We start from the raw sequence: 18,792 nt of genomic DNA, 5'->3' as shown, positions 1-18,792 counted from the left end.
TTTAGAGAGCGGACACGGACCGACCGACAGACAAGCTCACTCCTATATACCCCCTTATACTTCGTTTAGTGGGGGTCTAATTATCCCCACGCTTTTCGGAGAAAAAGTGGGGATATTGTGGTTATCTCCGTCTTCCGTCCGTCCTAGCCACTATCTCCTCCTACAATATAAGCACTAGAACATTGAAACTTACACACATGGTAGCTATGAGCTTATGTGCGACCCTGCACTATTTTGAATTTTGATATTTTCACTCATTTTGTTATGTTATTTTACATTAACTTCTTCATTTCTACACCGATTTACTTCCAATTGATACTGAGACCACTTAGACCACGCCCACCCAAAATTGCCGTTTACTATAACTTCTTCATTTCTACACTGATTTGCTTCAAATTGATATTGAACATCTCTTATGACAATACAGTCAATCTCAACTATGCATGGCCCCATTACCATACCTGGGGCGCCCCACCGACATAGACCACGCCCACCCAAATTTGTCTTTCACTTTAACTTCATTTCTACACCGATTTACTTCAAATTGATACTGAACATCTCTTATGACAATACGGTCGATCTCAACTATGCATGGCCCCATAACCAACCCTGGGGCGCCCCCTGGGTCAAACATGCGGTGTGGGGATACGCGTCGGCCTCTGCCGCGCCATTTGTACTTAAGTTTGGTACTTGATATGGTGGCTTAATGTTCAATACATCTGGTTCGCAAAGCATGTGCAACGCTGTTGATGACGGCTACAGAATAAAGGGCAACGGTGGTGGTGGTTTGGGAACCGGAAGTGGCGGCAGATCGGCGGTCATTAGGTTTCATCATCATCACCGTCATCATGATACGAAAAAATCACCATAAGCATCTTCACGAGCACCCCCCACCACCACCATCATCGCCATTATCACCTGCAACACCGTCTTTATTGTCGTATTCGTTATTGTTGTCATAGCATTTGCACAATTTCATTCATCATTTACTATCATTATCCTTCTGTTCTTTATATAATCAATGCCAAAATAATCATCGTACGAAGAACAACATCAATTAACACATCTGAAATCATTTCATTTGCATTAGACATTGCAAACCAATTAAAAACTGTTTTTCGTATAAAACATGTACATATTAATGTAATACCGCATGTATCCCTTGGATTTTAAACACAGTTAATCTTAAGTCGCATTAATATGCGACTAAGGCTGCCCATACAAAATTCATCATCAACGATCACATCACCATGATCACCATCATCAGCAACAATGTCCTGTTCAGACCATTTAGAGTCGGAAGATGTCCGGTAATATATTCGAAATTGTTTCACATCAACATGCTGCATAGCTTCGAGTTCTTGTTGAATGGGGATGAATTCCTCAATAATATTATGCGGGTCTTTGAAACTACCACAACAGAATTCCAGTCTAGCCTCAAGTGAGTGAGTCCATTCAGACAGTGTCTTCACCAGCTGGCGAAGTTCTGATTGATACAATGTATCATAACAGACAGTCACATGGTTCAATGACAGAGGAAGCTGTAGGTCGATATATCTAGATAAATGCATTCTAAGCGTTTCCAGCTGTGAGAGGGTTGCTAGTGACTGTGACAATGACGATACATGATTAATTTTCCAATTCGAAGAAACATAACGCTGACCTGAAATACTCAGATTCTTGACACTTAGACCGAGCAGAGTCTCCCATAGACCAGGGCTATCGACAGAGACATTGAATATACACGTATTTTTTAAATCCGTTGTTATTCTTGCGTATGTGGAAGGTGACTTGCTGACTTTGAGTGAAGTTATGTCACAATCGCACATACGACACTTCACCCTATGATCGAGTGTAAACAGTGTGGTGAGCAGACTGCATAGCCAGGTGGAGGAACACGTTACTTTTAACAATTCAATGTGTTTTATGGAGGGCAGTACTGGAGTATAGTCTGCACACAGAAGTGGATCAGCACCGTTTAGTAGACACCATGTATGAATGCCTTTCTTGTAACACCTGTTGAAATCAAATTCATGAAAACCAATAGATTTAAGTTTTTGATTGTTATGAATGAGAAGTGGCTTCTGTAACACTTGCACTTTTTTGCTGATTGTTATCGAATTTAAGTTTACAAGCATTGACAAATTGAGTTCTTTATAAGCTGTGCATATTCTAATACATTTCAGATTCTTATAATGAGTAATACAGTGTGGTAGTAAAGTTACTCTTTTTCCGAGATTTATTGATTCTATGTGTTCATAATGTGACATGTCAAGTGCTTTACATTTACAATCCGAACTAATTTCTAGATAGTTCAACTTCTTTAAACACGCAAGTGCATTTGGTAGCACGGTTACATCACCATTTAGCTCCAACCGTTCTATGTGTATACACTGTGACAAGTCCAGCGCTTCACATTTAAAATTCGAATTCATTACTAGATATTTCAACTTCTTTAAACCCACAAGTGCATTTGGTAGCACGGTTATATAACCATCGAGCACCAACAGTTCCAGGTTGTGACACGCTGAGAAGTCGAATTCCAAACAAGATGCAGACGATCTGACTTCTTTCTGCTTCGCTCTTGTAGAGGGGTCGGCATAATCACGTGCAGCTAATGAGACAGGTCTAGGTCCCTGACAAAGAGAAGTCGACGCGTCTTGTGAACGTATTATTACAGGTCTGCTTATATGGCCATTAACCCATAAAGATCGAGCCCGTGAAGCGTTCAGTGCAAAGATGTTGATCAAATCTTCAGCATTATAATACTTAACTTCAAAGCGACTCAGATGTAGGTCTATTGGAGTGTTCTTGTTTGCCACAGCCTCCCTATAACCTGAGATGATGTCCCATTGGAAAACATAATGATCAACCCCATGACTAACTTCGTTGACCTGATTCATCAGTGCAGATAGTTTATTAGCTGCCAAGATGTTGAAGCCACAAAGAAATATGAAAACTTGAGAAATATCCAGAAAAGAATCCCTATTACTTTTGAGATATTCGCAAATAACGTTATCAATCACGTCTGTATTGTTGGAGATGTGAAGAGCAGCAAAGAACTCTTGAACAGTCTTGTGGACAAACGAGCTTGTATTATCATAACATTTTTTACTTTTTCTTTTGGATATTAATCCTGAATGTAGTGCGAACTGCTTTGTACTTTCAGACAAATGAGCCGAAAGATTAATGTCGCTGAACACTAGTGATGTTTCTTTTTCATTTGAAAACAAAAATGAAAACGCAGCTTTGGCTATAACATCTATATGTTCCATGTTTGGTTTAACATACTTTGTGCGAGAAAAGCAGTTTACTGGTGATGGGTAGTATTGATCGAAATAACTCATTTGTGGGTTAGCTTTTTTACATAAGTTTTCAAGCAAGGTGGTAAACAATTCACACCTTGACGATCCGGTAAGACTCTCAGCCATATCATCTACCCATGTACATAGGACAAGCGTGTGCAGCATGGGCGAAGATGATATCGAATCAAGGCCACGCCTCATCAGAAAAACCTGAAACTGAATCACAGTTTCTTTAAAATCCTTTGTTTCATCAAGAAGATGTCGTAGTATCCTTTCACTGAATCCATAGGAATCGATTATTCCGTAGACTTCCAACAATATGTCTATTTGAGAATTCTTGATACGTTCATCCGCGAGTTTCCATGGTCGAGAAGTTGTTAGCACAATGCAATTATCTTTAGGAATACCGTCCATATATGGCAGAGCTTCTTTACCAGACCACTCATCCAGACCTTCTTGAACAACAAGATACATCACCTTTCTCATTATTTTTAAGACTAGATTATACGCCCTCTCCCATTCGTCTACCGCGTAGATTTTGTAGATGAGCTGAGTTTGTATCATATGTGTTACATGTGTCTGTTCTCTCGAATCGCGCAACGAAATGAAGAAGAGAAACTTGAATTTATGAAGGGTATCAACATCAACAAACGCCGTTTGTTCCTTTGTAGATTCATTCGAGGATTCATGCACGTTACACCAATCGTCAACTAATTTGGAAGCAAAACTTGTCTTGCCGCTTCCCGGCTCACCTTGTAAATATGTACGTCTACATAAATGATCACCTCTATAAAAGCAATCTTTGTATGTCAATATTTCTTCCTGTTGCGTGCGTCTACCATCATTCTCTATCTTCATCTTGTGTATTTTTGGAGTGGCATAGACGTCTTGTACGTGCTTATCGAGACTAGGATCCAAAGTAGACAGAGGCACGTAGCAAACGGTATCACGGTAATGGTTCACCAATCGCTTGAGAAGATCTGAAATAGTAATACTCCTTCATTAAAACGAATTACCTGCGTGTTTCTTCGCAAAAACCAGATACAGATTTATAGAAAAACATAGCGTCAAAGGAGCACGCCGGTGAATACTAAGATATTGTGTTTTCAAATATAAGATTATATTTCATTACATTACAACATTACAACGGTTGAATAAATTTGTCTCCTTTTATAAATGTGCGCAAAAAGTAGTAGAAAAGTAGTTTTTAAATTTGTAGTTTTTAAATTTGTAAAAAATACTTTTTTTTAATTTCACATAAAATACCGCTCTGAGCATGATCCCTACCGATTAAGTGTAGTGTATAGACACTTCTAAAACTTAGTACGCATTGATTTATGTTATCAAGTTCGAAGCCGATAGAAAGCGTGTATCGAAAATGTATTCTGCAGTTTGTATATCTTATTATAAACGATCTTACCGCATACAAATGTAACCAGATAATTATATTCGTGAATATATGCAGTATTCGAATACGTGTAATTTTTCGCGAAAATGCAGATACACATACCCATAAAAAGCACTTTCACTGGTTGTATGCGTTCTGTCCTGAGAGTATATAGTGATGGCAATCATTAAAGAAGATCAACTTAATGAAAAGGCTATTCCATGGTATTTTTAAATACATGTACTGACAGACAGAATGAAGGACAGACTGGCCATCTGACACTGTGAATCCAAGAAAACCCACCTCTTCTTATATGAGGATGGTTTATAAACCCAAGTTAATATGATTGAGTGCTAATGTTTGTCAGCTTGGTAGTTCATAATTATTGTAGTGTGCACATATGTTATAACGAAATATTATATATATATAAATATTGTTCAATAAAACTTGTTCACAAACCTGTTACGTCACGCTCGTATTCGTCTAGCTCCTTTCCAATCGCTGCTTGATTTATGCGGTTGATGCTTTCCTGTGTCTTGTTTTCAATGCTTTGTTCGCCAGCCTGTGTCTTGTTTTCAATGCATTGTTCTCCAGCCTGTGTCTTGTTTTCAATGCTTTGCTCTCCAGCCTGTGTTTTGTTTTCAATGCTTTGTTCTCCAGTCTGTGTCTTGTTTTCAATTATTTGTTCTCCAGCCTGTGTCTTGTTTTCAATGCTCTTTTCCCCAGCCTGTGTCTTGTTTTCAATTCTTTGTTCTCCAGCCTGTGTCTTGTCTTCAATGCTTTGTTCCCCAGCCTGTGTCTTGTTTTCAATGCTTTGTTCTCCAGCCTGTGATTTGTTTGTAATGCTTTGTTTTCCAGCCTGTGTCTTGTTTTCAATGCTTTGTTCTCCAGCCTGTGTCTTGTGTTCAATGCTTTGTTCTCCAGCCTGTGTCTTGTTTGTAATGCTTTGTTCTCCAGCCTGTGTCTTGTTTTCAAGGCGTTGTTCTCCAGCCTGTGTCTTGTTTTCAATGCGTTGTTCTCCAGCCTGTGTCTTGTTTTCAATTATTTGTTCTCCAGCCTGTGTCTTGTTTTCAATGCTCTTTTCCCCAGCCTGTGTCTTGTTTTCAATGCGCTGTTCTCCAGCCTGTGATTTGTTTGTAATGCTTTGTTCTCCAGCCTGTGTCTTGTTTTCAATGCTTTGTTCTCCAGCCTGTGTCTTGTCTTCAATGCTTTGTTCTCCAGCCTGTGTCTTGTTTTCAATGCATTGTTCACCAGCCTGTGTCTTGTTTTCAATGCTTTGTTCTCCAGACTGTGTCTTGTTTTCAAGGCGTTGTTCTCCAGCCTGTGTCTTGTTTTCAATGCTTTGTTCTCCACACTGTGTCTTGTTTTCAATGCTTTGTTCTCCAGCCTGTGTCTTATTTTCAAGACGTTGTTCACCAGAAAGTGCCTTTTTTTCAATTCGTTGTTCACTAGTTTGTGTTTTGTTTTCAAGACATTCTTTCCCAGCCTGTATTTTAGCTTCTAATGTATTCAGTCCTTCTTTCAGGGTCCTTTCAGCCTCTTCGGAAAAACGTTCTCCGGCCTCTTTTGCATGTGTGAGGGTCTGATTTGCTTCTTTCAACATCTTGCCCAAATCAACAAGTGTTAGACGATCATTCTGCAACTACAAACATTATTTACATTTGTAGATTATTATCGATACAGATTGTCATTATTATATTATCTGTGTCTGCATATTATACAACAGATCAAGTAGAGCAAATTTTGCAAGGCAGTAAAAAATATAAAAAAATATCAAATTGACGTTTGTTTAATTCATATATGCGTCTGTTTTAAATAAAGCCTTAATGGATTGTACTAATTATTTACTGTCATTTAAGAATGCGACTTCAATATCTCCTTTTAATAATGTGACTTCAGTATCTCCGGCCAAAAAGAGTGGATATTTCAAAGGTGCAAATGTGCGTGATAAAGTTGATATGTGACTACAGTAGTGATATGCCCAGTATGTCCAGTTTATTGGTGCTAGTTCAATCCACGATTTTGATGTTATTTCCTAAAACAGTTTTTAGATTTTCATTTAAAATGATTTCAAGCGCAATTTTCTAGTCACATAACCAAGCACAGGTGCAGTACATCATAGCTATAGACCAATTTACATAAACTGTACGATATAATTATATTTTCAAATAAGACATTCCTCTTGTCTGTTATCAAATTATTATGTTTTCTGTCCACTTAAAGCGTTTGCTAATTGCATACTGTTCCTAAAATGTTTCAGTATCAGGATGAATACAAATATCTATTCTTACATAAAACAGATTTACAATTCGCTTAAAAATATCATTGTACAAATATTTCTCTGGACTATTGCTTACATCATCCTTCACTAAAATACATTGTATACGCCTTTATATAGAGACAAACAACACAAACACAATAATATTTACATCACTGAGTTTTACGCGGGCTTCTGTCGCTGAGGTATCATGCAATAAGCAGACTGGATCCGCTAGTAGGGTGGTCAGTGTCAGAAAGAAGTACTGCAGATCAGCATCTGTAACCTTGCAGTCGGCAGTATGGCGTACATCTCGGCCTATTTGTCGGACCTAGAGAGAGAACGGATTGCTGTGACGTTAAAGACCAAGAGAAGCAGCATTGAGGTAAACCTACACACACATGGGCTCTCAGCGTCAAAGTTATTACACGTGATTTAAAAAATGCTTAAATATGCACAGACTATTTTAAATAAGACTTGCATATTTGATACAATGAGAAATAATTGCATGACATACATCGCTTCACAAAACATAGTATTATAATGATTCAGTTAACAAACTAAACTTTGAAACAAGGGCTGTTTGTTAAACATGCATGCCCCCATATTGGCCGTCAGTTGTAGTGGCAGCCATTGTGTGAATACGTTTTTGTCACTGTGACCTTGACCTTTGATCTAATGTAAGTTATCATCCAGAAACCATTGTACTATTTCGAGTCACTGTGAACTTGACCTTTGACCTAGTGACCTGAAAATAAATAGGGGTCATCTGCCAGTCATGATCAAGGGGGGGGGGTGAGAGTGGGGGTATAATGTGGGGTGTGGTAATTTAAAAGATGTTTAAAAAAAAAATTGGGGGGGGGGGGTGGGGGGAGGGGGTAAGGGGGAATTAAGAGGGGGGTATAATGTGGGGTGTGGCAATTTATTAATGTTTAAAAAAAATAATTTGTGGGGGATGGGGGGGGGTAGGGGGGTGAGAGGGGGTATAATGTGGGGTGTGTTAATTTATTAGATGATGTTTAAAAAAAAAATGGGGAGGTGAGGTTGGGGGGGGGGGAAGGGATTCTGGTAGGGGCGTGGGGTATTGTTTGGGTGGAATCCATTGTGGTATTCAGGTAAGTGTTGTTTTGTCAAAGTAATAATAAAATGTGATCATAAAAAATAACAAATGATCTCACACTGACATGACCAAATATCCTTTATTTATTAAACATGAAATTTAAACTTATTGCATTTGTTTCCCCTGTATATAAGAAAGATATAATAGTGTATTAACTCCCCTGTCCTGCTTGTATTTATATTAATCAACAAAATTAAACATTAACACAATATTTAATTTACAAAATATACAAAAAATCTCATATTCTGATAATATTTTAACTGATCCACTTTATTTTACTCAAAGGATGATTTTCATTGGACTGATAATTATAGATTTAGGATTACAGACCATATTGTTCAGAGTTAGCCCTGTTGGCCACGTATGCGTTCTTGAGTTATCATCCCAAATCCATTTTACTATTTTGGGTCACTGTGACCGTGACCTTGACCTTTGACCTAGTGACCTCAAAATCAATAGGGGTCATCTGCGAGTCATGATCAATGTACCTATGAAGTTTCATGATCCTAGGCCCAAGCGTTCTTGAGTTATCATCCGGAAACCACCTGGTGGACGGACCCACAGACCGACATACCGACAGACCGACCGACATGAGCAAAGCAATAAACCCCCTCTTCTTCAAAGGGGGGCATAAAAAATAATCACATATTCAGCTCATTAGAGTGGTATATTTTAAGAATACCTTTTCTAGCGGGCATTGCTTATCAGGTGGTGGCGGTGATAGACATGTGGCGGAGAGGCATGTCTGGAAATGCGTGCAGTTCAACACAATGCTAACCACACCATTGAAGTCAGATTCTTGCACAGATGATACGCTGCTATATCCGTCCCGTGGGAGGTAGCATTTACCGATTTCCCACGGATCCGTCGCCCATAATTCAGCTTTAGTGTTTGCCCAACTAGGACCTTTAAATCTGTGTAACAATGTGATATTTTGTTTCACTTTATCACATGTTTGGCATGACTTTGGTTGTAGTGAATTGTGGAAAGAACAGTTATTTCCTTTCCTCTTTTTACACACGTCCTGAGTTGGACACGGTATAAGGTTTTGAATAAAGCATTGTCCACAACTTCTACCAACTTTTGTTTGGACGTTTAATAATTCCGTCACAACAAGGTCGGTCAATCCATCCTTTGTCAAATTGAGGGCAATGCACGCTTTGAACCAGTTATTGGTCTGCTTATCGGTGAAGATGTTGGTGTCGGCAGCCATCCCCAGGAGACTAAATGAACCATTCAGTATAGTTAGTTTGTGGACAACCGAGGAGTAGATGGTATAATGGCACGTCGTAAATGTTCTTGTCTATGAGCATCCTCTGATCATGTTATCTTGGTTGCTTTATTTGTCCTATAATTAAATAAGTATATTTTACAAAACTGAGATTGTCTGTTCAAAGAATCAAACCAACTGAAACGTAAGGCATATCATTCTTAATTTACTTAACAAGATAAATAACTAAAGTTTAGTTAATAAACAATAATTTTCAACACTAGAGGTGGTGGGGAAATCTGAGGAAATTGATGTAACAATCCTGAATAAACAAGGGCTGTTTGTAAAACATGCATTTCCCCCATATGGGCTCTCCGTTGTAGTGACAGCCATTGTGTGAATATGTTTTTAGTCACTGTGACCTTGACCTTTGACCTAGTGACCTGAAAACAAGGGCTGTTTGTAAAACATGCATGCCCCCCATATGGGCTGTCCGTTGTAGTGGCAGCCATTGTGTGAATTCGAGTTTTGTCACTGTGACCTTGACCTTTGACCTAGTGACCTGAAAATCAATAGGGGTCATCTGCGGGTCTCGATCAATGTACCTATGAAGTGTCATGATCCTAGGCAAAAGTGTTCTTGAGTAATTATACGAAAATCATTTTACTATTTTGGGTCACCGTGACCTTGACCTTTGACCGTGTGACCTCAAAATCAATAGAGGTCATCTGCAAGTCATGATCAATCTACCTATGAAGTTTCATGATCCTAGGCGTATGCGTTCTTGAGTTATCATCCGAAAACCATTTTACTATTTCGGGTCACCGTGACCTTGACCTTTGACCTAGTGACCTGAAAATCAATAGGGGTCATTTGCGAGTCATGATCAATCTACCTATCAAGTTTGATGATGACGACGAGCTTTATATGCTTAAGACGCAAATAAACTTTCTGTTCTGTCCTTTTCATGATCCTAGGAATAAGCGTTCTTCAGTTATCATCCGGAGACCATTTTATTATTTTGGGTCACCTTGAACTTGACCTTTGACCTCGTGACCTCAAAATCGATAAAGGTCATTTGCGAGTCATGATCAATGTACCAATGACGTTTCATGATCCTAGGCATAAGCGTTGATTAATTATCATCCGGAAACCATTTTACTATTTTGGGTCACCGTGACCTTGACCTTTGATATACATGTAGTGACCTGAAAATCAAAAGGGGTCAACTGCGAGTCATGATCAATCTACCTATCAAGTTTCATGATCCTAGGCATAATCATTCTTGAGTTATCATCCGGAAACCATTTTACTATTTCGGGTCACCGTGACCTTGACCTTTGACCTAGTGACCTGAAAATCAATAGGGGTCATTTGCGAGTCATGATCAATCTACCTATCAAGTTTGATGATGACGATGAGCTTTATATGCTTAAGACGCAAATAAACTTTCTGTTCTGTCCTTTTCATGATCCTAGGAATAAGCTTTCTTCAGTTATCATCCGGAGACCATTTTATTATTTTGGGTCACCTTGAACTTGACCTTTGACCTCGTGACCTCAAAATCGATAAAGGTCATCTGCGAGTCATGATCAATGTACCAATGACGTTTCATGATCCTAGGCATAAGCGTTGATTAATTATCATCCGGAAACCATTTTACTATTTTGGGTCACCGTGACCTTGACCTTTGATATACATGTAGTGACCTGAAAATCAAAAGGGGTCAACTGCGAGTCATGATCAATCTACCTATCAAGTTTCATGATCCTAGGCATAATCATTCTTGAGTTATCATCCGGAAACCATTTTACTATTTCGGGTCACCGTGACCTTGACCTTTGACCTAGTGACCTCAAAATCAATAGGGTTCATCTGGGAGTCATGATCAATGTACCTATGAAGTTTCATGATCCTAGGCCCAAGCGTTCTTGAGTTATCCTCCGGAAACCACCTGGTGGACCGACCGACAGACCGACCAACAGACCGACATGTGCAAAGCAATATACCCCCTCTTCTTTGAAAGGGGGCATAATAAACACGAGGAACAGAAGGCTTGAAGGCCCCCGGTGGAGTCCAGGATGACGCCTTGGCCAGGTGCCAGTCAGAGCAGACAAAAGAGTTTATTTTCAGTTACCTGTTAAACAGCTTTTTAACTGGCCCTATAGTAACCGCAGCTATCTATATGACTAGGCGTATGTGTTTTAGAGAAGAAACTTTTCAAAGATTCTCTAGACTTTAAATTAAAAAAACTTACTAACCACCCCAACCCCAATTATCTCATCAATTCTGAACGAATTGGGAAATCAAACGCTGTGGCTTAAACAAATCTTGTATATCAATATTCATAATAAGAGAGATAATGCCTTACACTTTTAAACACACTCACTTTAAAAAAAATATCATTTAAATCAATTATATACGTAAAAACTCAAAATATTTACCTTAAAAATAACATTTCAGTTCTTGTCGGTAGGAAAATAAGAAAATTAGTGTTGTTGTTGTTGTGCATGCAGGGGCACACTACAGTTCTCATGCCTCCGTCTTAGGCGTCTGGGTCTCGGTTTGAGATGGCTTGTGTACACCAATAACGTTAACACCTAAAAACAAACCAAACACCGTTTCATTTAAAGTTTCATTTAGACCGCACTAAATATGTAACTTGAAAGTGTTAGTAATGATTCACTATTGCCATATAAGGAAAAATGTCCCGCTCATGTTTTTGACGAACCATAACAATTTTCGAACTCAGCCGAGCTATCATTAAAAGAAATACTTTGACCAAGTTTGATAACGATTGGAAAATAAATGTGACTTCTAGAGTGTTAAAAAGGTTTTACGAAAGCCATATAAGGAAAAATGCCCCGCCCCCAGGCGGCCATGTTTTTTAACTTTCTAGTTTCGAACTCAGCCCAGATATAATATTAAGAACACATGTTCTGATCAGTGTCATTACAATTGGACTTAAAATGTGACTTCTAGTGTTAACAAGGTTTTACTATAGCCATAAAAGGAAAAATGCCACGCCCCCTTGGAGGCCATATCAACAGACCGGAACCATTTTCGAACTCATCCAAGATATCAAAAGAAACAAGAGCTGTGTTTGTGAAACACAATGCCCTCTTCAATGCTATGAAGCCATATATTTGACCTTTGACCTTGAAGGATGACCTTGACATTAACCTTCAACTACTCAAAATGAGCAACTCCATAAGATACACATGCATGCCAAATATCAATTTTCTATCTTCAATATTGCAAAAGTTATGACCAAGGTTAAAGTTTTGGGACGCACACATACAGTGACAGACAGGCCTAAAACAATATACCCCCGATCATTCGATCCGGGGGGTGGGGGGTATACAAATCTTCTGACTAAGTTTCATGAACTTTGGACAATGCATGTGACTTTTAGAGTGTAAACAAAGTTTTACTATCAGGTTTTTTATTTCCTTTTTTGTGACCTGCCGAAAATCTACCCTGTCCCCTCCGATTTTTTGTTCCCCTCAGCTGGTAAATTTTCCCCTATATTTAATTTTCCCCTCCAAAAAAATTTTATTTTTTTAAACCTTTAAATATATAAGTTAACCTCATCCAGAGTAGAAAATAGAAAATAATGCATAATTAAATTTCTGTTATCTTGAATTTGTTTTAAAAACAGTAAAATATGCTTAATTGATTATTTAAGACTTTCCTTATTTTCCCTAAAATGCGGCGTTTCGCGCATTTTTTTCCCCTCAAAAAAGGCCAGGCCCTTTCCCAAAAATCAGATAAAAACCCGTGACTATAGCCATATAAGGAAACCTGCCCCGCCCCTTGGCGTCCATGTTTCACAAACACCCGAAACCATAATGATTTGCAAACTCATCCAAGATATCGTTGGAACACATGTTCTGACCAAGTGTTATGAAGATTGGACGCTGTGCTCTGGTGAGCTAATAAGGAAAAAATGCGCCGCCCACTGGTGGCCATGTTTTTCACCTACCCAGAACCATGTTTGTACTCATCTGACACGTGTTGAAGACGCACAATGGACAAAAGGTCACTATATATTTTTTATCATGTTGTGAAAGTATTGCCTTTATAATGATATTTCATTAAATAATAATTATTGTTATTTTTGTTATCATTTCAGGTTTTGCAGAAGCATGGGCTAAGAATTGTATAGAAAGTGTCAGGAATCTGGGGATAAGGACAGCGTATGAGAGTCAGGACCGTGTACAAGCCGCTGTGTAAAACTTTCGCGTCCTCACTACTCCCACCAGACTACATCCAAGCTGCATTAAACAATCCGGGAATGGGACAAGCAAGCAACTCTGCAATTTTTCTCTTCTTTGTAAAGTACCGTTACCCGTAAAAGGTACTATCCTAATTGAAGGAAAACTTTAAAATTCCCAATTGCTGTCTGAAAATTTTCCCCCAGAAAGGCAAATGCCATCAATTTTATTCCAAAAGAGCATAGTCTGCAAGTTAACAAATAAAATGGGCACTTACACTGAACATTTTAAGCCAGAATGAATGTAATTTAATATTTGAGTTGATTTTTGCTTTTGATACCAAGCAATTAAAAAAACTGTCATCTCAATTGGAAGATTTAACGAAGCGAATCTTCCCAATTTCAATGTTTTTCACGCTTATTTTTCCCAATGTGTATGGGACAGGTACTATTCCCAATTGGGGAAGAAAAATCCCTGCAACAAGACTCATTTTAAACATATAATAAACTTTATTTGGAAAATTTAATAAAGATATACTGGTAGATCAATTTAGGAAATTAAGGGAACATAAGAGGAAATAGTTAAATATAAATTCATCAATTTCAGCCTTTAGTTTTTTATATCAATTTTAAAAAGATGTAAACGGACAACCTATGACCCAGTGATCAGGGACAAAAATGAAGAGAGGATATATTTGATGAATTACAATATTGAACTGTTTGTCGCATTTTTGCTCAGCAAATTATGGTGACTGTGTCAAAACTTTTTTCCGTAACAACTGCATCAAGCAGGATATCTATCATGTTATTTCATGCAATCTCTATAACTCAAAAAGAACTCAAGCCTCAACAAGTACCTACCAGACTCTAAAATTATCTTCTACAGTCCCCAAGAATAAAGTTGTTTATAAGGTGAAACAATGATATTATTTAAGTATATTTTATTTTGGTTGTGCTTATTGTTTCAAAGTTCATTATTAACTTAATATATCAAGCTAATATTGTACATTAATTCATAATATCGCAACATCTGGGCACTTGCGTCAGTTAGAGTTATGTGCCCCTTGACAACCGTGAAAACAATATTGAGTGCTGTGCTATTTTATTTTCATTGAGAAATAGAGCTAGATCGATATGTATATATTTAAACAATTAAATTAAGATTTTTTTAAACATGCAAACAAGTTGTTGTACTTTACTGAAACAAATTAGATTAAAAACAAACAATAAATATATCAATTTCAAATGTACAACATATATACATTAACCATGATAATGGTATTTAACTGGGAAAACAAACACGTTGATACCTCAAATAAACATTTAATTAAATTAAATGCAATATTTTTTATTTGATTGTTTTCATCAATCTTAACATTGTGTAAGCCTTTGTATTCCGGTTTTTAATTGCTCCTTTGTTCTGCATAAACTGATTATCTCGTCTTGATCAGATATTATCCAGACTTAACTAACAGCATGGTGTCATAAACCACACTAGGTGGTAGATGACAGCGCCATTAAACACGATTGATGATGCCACCATCATCACCATGTCTTCTTCTCTTTCTGTGTGTATTAAGCATTCAATTGGTTGAATAATTAACACCGACATACTCATATTAACAGTTGCTTAAATTAGATATGTTACATATTGTACAAATAAAAAGTCATGTCCAATTAAGATTATCAGAAATTGTACACTGTAAAGATACTAGCCCGATTAATTTATATAAAAAATAAAGCATTTAATAATTATAAAATTAACGTAAAACACAAGTAACGTATCTAGCGTGAATCGGCTTATTCAAACGACGTCATTCCGAATCCTGGACAATCGCTCCTTCGGACCGTATGAAGATTAAATGTTACGGCAACAAAAGAACGACATCATAAAAACAAGAAATTTATTTGACAGCAACAGGGGTAAATAATTTTAAAAAAATGTACATAGATGTGTGTGTTAAAAATCTTATATATTTGTCACTCATACTCATAACAATCAACTGGTTTATCAGGCATGGCGAAATTAGAAAAAATCTGCCGGTCATCCGGACAGGCATTTCAGAAAATGTGCCGGTCCGGAGAAAATTTAGCCGGACCGTAAAGCAACAACAACTTAACTAGAAAATTCAAAAATGGCAGCGATCACATCTTGATCTCTTTATTCAACCGGCCGTTAAATTGATTTTAATCGCTTAGAGGTTACACTGGCAGCTAATTGGTGTTAATCGGTTGTGTAATGTCAATCATGTTGTGAAAAAATTCGCGTGTCAGTTTTTATTACATGTATTCCCTATTAGAACGGTTCTGTGCGATAATTTCAATAACGTATGTGCAAGCCGAATAATTATCAAATTAAAGTTATTCGAAACTTACTTTAATATGATTGCAGTTTGGAGCGGCTGTTAAAATATACTGCGCACAGTACAAAACACGTTACCTGACATTTAATGATTAAGGCATTTCATTTTTCAGAACGTTTACTAGTAATTAATTAAATAAAAAAGACGATTTATTTACATGCTAACGCAGTGTAATTGTTAACAGAGATTCATTTTCATTTTTGACCAGTATCAGAATGTCCCCGGGAAGCACGTTTTTTTACATGGCACTGCATATGATGCAATAAAAACATTTCTTTGTACATGTATCGTATTGCATTCAATCTAAATTTAAATTCGCTCGTCCAATGAAAGCTCTGCCCCATAATGCACTGTACTCTTAACACTTATGAAAAATGGCGTATGCATATGGTTGTGTTGATCACGATACCATATTTTATTGTTCTTATCCTACTCGAAAAATATGTAAAAGCTATCAAGATCTTTTTTGTTAGAACGCAGTTGGCGATTTTGCAAACGAGTTTAAAGTAGGTGTTGTGTAACAAGTTGGATTTGCTAATTGTACGTAACAAACCTACAGCAAACATCAAAACAACGAGCGATTTCATTTTCATGATGTAGTAAGCGATTTGCTCTTCGAATTTTCAACTTGAAAAAAAAAAAGATTTGTTTGCAATCATTTCACATTTTGCCGGTCACCAGGACCGACATTCTTGTTAAACCTGCCGGACCAAATTGAAATCTGCCGGTCAGGACCGGCTGACCGGCAATTTCGCCAAGCCTGGTTTATAGAACACATGTCAGGGACGAAAAGTGATATATATTACAGGGCTGAGTACTGCAGTTTAAGTATTGACTTACAGCTCTAATGCATTTGCCATTTGAGTAACTGCTAACTTACAGGTTGACATTTTTTTTATTTATTTAAATATTAAGTAGATCTGTTTATTTGTTTTAATTTGATTTAATCAAAAATGTAAAAGCGATAGACAATTAGTAAGTAAGTCACGTTTATCAAACCAATCTTGGGTCATAATGAATGGCATGTAAATCACAATGTAAACGGATAATGCACCAAAATAAAAGAAATAATAAAAATCAGTATAAAGTAAATAAAGCTTGATTTTGATAACACAACTTAGGCTTTCAGTAGGTGTACCAGAATTTGCTACTTATTTTCCAGCTTCCATTATTATTATGAATTGACATAGTAGAAAAATACAATGTACGAATATGAATGAACTCTTAAAGAACAACAATATGAATTACATCAACATCTACATGATACTCCCATTATTAAAGAATAAACTTTTTTACCTAGTGTCTCAATGAGAAAGATATCGAACATTGGCTATTTGTTCGGGTCATTTTTCAAACATCCTGTATATAATTTATACGGACATTTCATTTAGTCAAAATATTTTAATTTTCTGGTCATATTGGGCTTTCGAAGTGCAATCTAACCATTTATAACAGTCAAAAGACATTTCAAACACCAATTACATCAAATTTAAATACTTATCAATTTCCAAATAGAAATGCAATTGGCGAAATGCCAGCAGAGATAGCTCAATCAGCGTTGTTAATGGACCGTATCTAGGGCATTGTTTTCACCGTCGCTAAGGTGGTGATGTCAGCGCGATAACAAGAATACCCCACCCACTACTTGCCATTTCAGAAAATTAAATGTCATCGACTATAAACTGAACTTAAATCAAACAAAAAATCATAAGAAACACATACGTCCTTTAAAAATATTTCTACCTGTTACCACCGATGTAAAGATGCGTGTTATTCGTGTAAAAATGCTTAAAACAAAATTTTGATAACAAACGGTTGAAGGCGGAAGTTATAGACGAGGTTACTTTCCACTATTTCGTTAGTTTAGGTTACATTACACTAATTCCGATTCCCATAGGGTCCCATTATAAAACTGACAACTTTCACAGCATTTTTCTTGCCTTTCCGACGTATCAATTTTTCCGAACCTGGTATCATTTTAAAGATGGATCTGTCATCTTCCAATAATTGCAATCAAAAACATACCGTCTCGCAACTTCTAAGAAAGTAAATCGCTGTCGAATGAACCCACCGTAGAAAAACGTGTTTCGGAATCCTAATTTCGACAAAAGCCCCACACAATAGAAAACACACCCTCAAAAGTTCATCTTTTAAGTTAGCTTCCAATCCAAGGCATCAAAGTACTCCAGACACATACATGATATTACAAATAACCACAAAAGACATGTCTCACATTGTTAAATGGCTTATATTCAAGAAGAGAAAAGGAACTCTTTAGAAATAGGCACTACTTTCGAATGGACCACGGAGGGATACACAATGATTTAGTGTAATGTAACCTTTATGGAGGCTCCGTCCTATTCTGGTTCCCGTCGTACTATTTTATTCTGGTTCCCGTCGTATTATTATATTTTAGTACCACAGTGACCGGGGCAGGTAATTCAGACTAGCTTCGTCCTACTACAGTTTCGTACAGTGATATTTGTGTGCAATAGGGGAACTTAGTAATTTCGACAAGTAGCAATAGATAGCATGTGCAATAGAGGTATGAATAATAGGTGAATACTAGAAAGACACTTTAGCACCGTTGTCACTTCTGTGCAAGCTAAAAACACATTTAATGTATTTGAAGATTATTCAATCATAATACGCGTGTATTTCAATGCATTTCAAGCGATGTAACAGTGAGATTTGTTTACATTTTATTTATTTATTTATGATTCATGTGTGTTTTAAATGTATTTGAAGCGATGTCACTGAGAGATTTTATATAATATGAAATAAGGCAAAGCCTTAAAGCGAGCTCGATTAATGTTTAATAAAAGAAACTAGCATAAAAACTTTAATAAAGATAATATTTGAATTAAATTATTAACGGCACTTCATAGCAAAAGAAAGTAGAGTTCGTAAAGACTGGTATAAAAATGAGGATAT

At 37.1% G+C, this 18,792-nt stretch overlaps 1 protein-coding gene across 1 annotated transcript; it reads right to left on the bottom strand.

Annotated features, from left to right (window-relative positions):
• Positions 1–813: 813 nt before the first annotated feature.
• LOC127859947 (uncharacterized) lies at positions 814–17,714 on the bottom strand. Its single transcript, XM_052397589.1, has 6 exons — positions 17,602–17,714; positions 11,724–11,879; positions 8,752–9,417; positions 7,122–7,280; positions 5,152–6,334; positions 814–4,285 (listed from the first exon to the last, which is right to left on the bottom strand). The coding sequence occupies exons 3-6, from the start codon at positions 9,280–9,282 to the stop codon at positions 1,170–1,172; spliced, it is 4,989 nt and encodes a 1,662-aa protein (XP_052253549.1). The 5' UTR covers positions 9,283–9,417; positions 11,724–11,879; positions 17,602–17,714; the 3' UTR covers positions 814–1,169.
• Positions 17,715–18,792: the final 1,078 nt, after the last annotated feature.

The sequence above is a fragment of the Dreissena polymorpha genome, chromosome 15 (assembly GCF_020536995.1).
Source record: "Dreissena polymorpha isolate Duluth1 chromosome 15, UMN_Dpol_1.0, whole genome shotgun sequence".
In the NCBI taxonomy this organism is placed as follows: domain Eukaryota; kingdom Metazoa; phylum Mollusca; class Bivalvia; order Myida; family Dreissenidae; genus Dreissena; species Dreissena polymorpha.
Note: the sequence above shows the minus strand (reverse complement) of the source record. Positions and strands in the feature narration are given on the sequence as shown.

Coding starts and splice junctions, on each gene's coding strand:
- LOC127859947 (XM_052397589.1), bottom strand. CDS start 9,282: ATGGCTGCCGACACCAACATCTTCACCGATAAGCAGACCAATAACTGG. Junction 7,281..8,751: donor AGCAATGCCCGCTAGAAAAG/GTATTCTTAAAA, acceptor TTCTCTCTCTAG/GTCCGACAAATAGGCCGAGA. Junction 6,335..7,121: donor CCCGCGTAAAACTCAGTGAT/GTAAATATTATT, acceptor TAATGTTTGTAG/TTGCAGAATGATCGTCTAAC.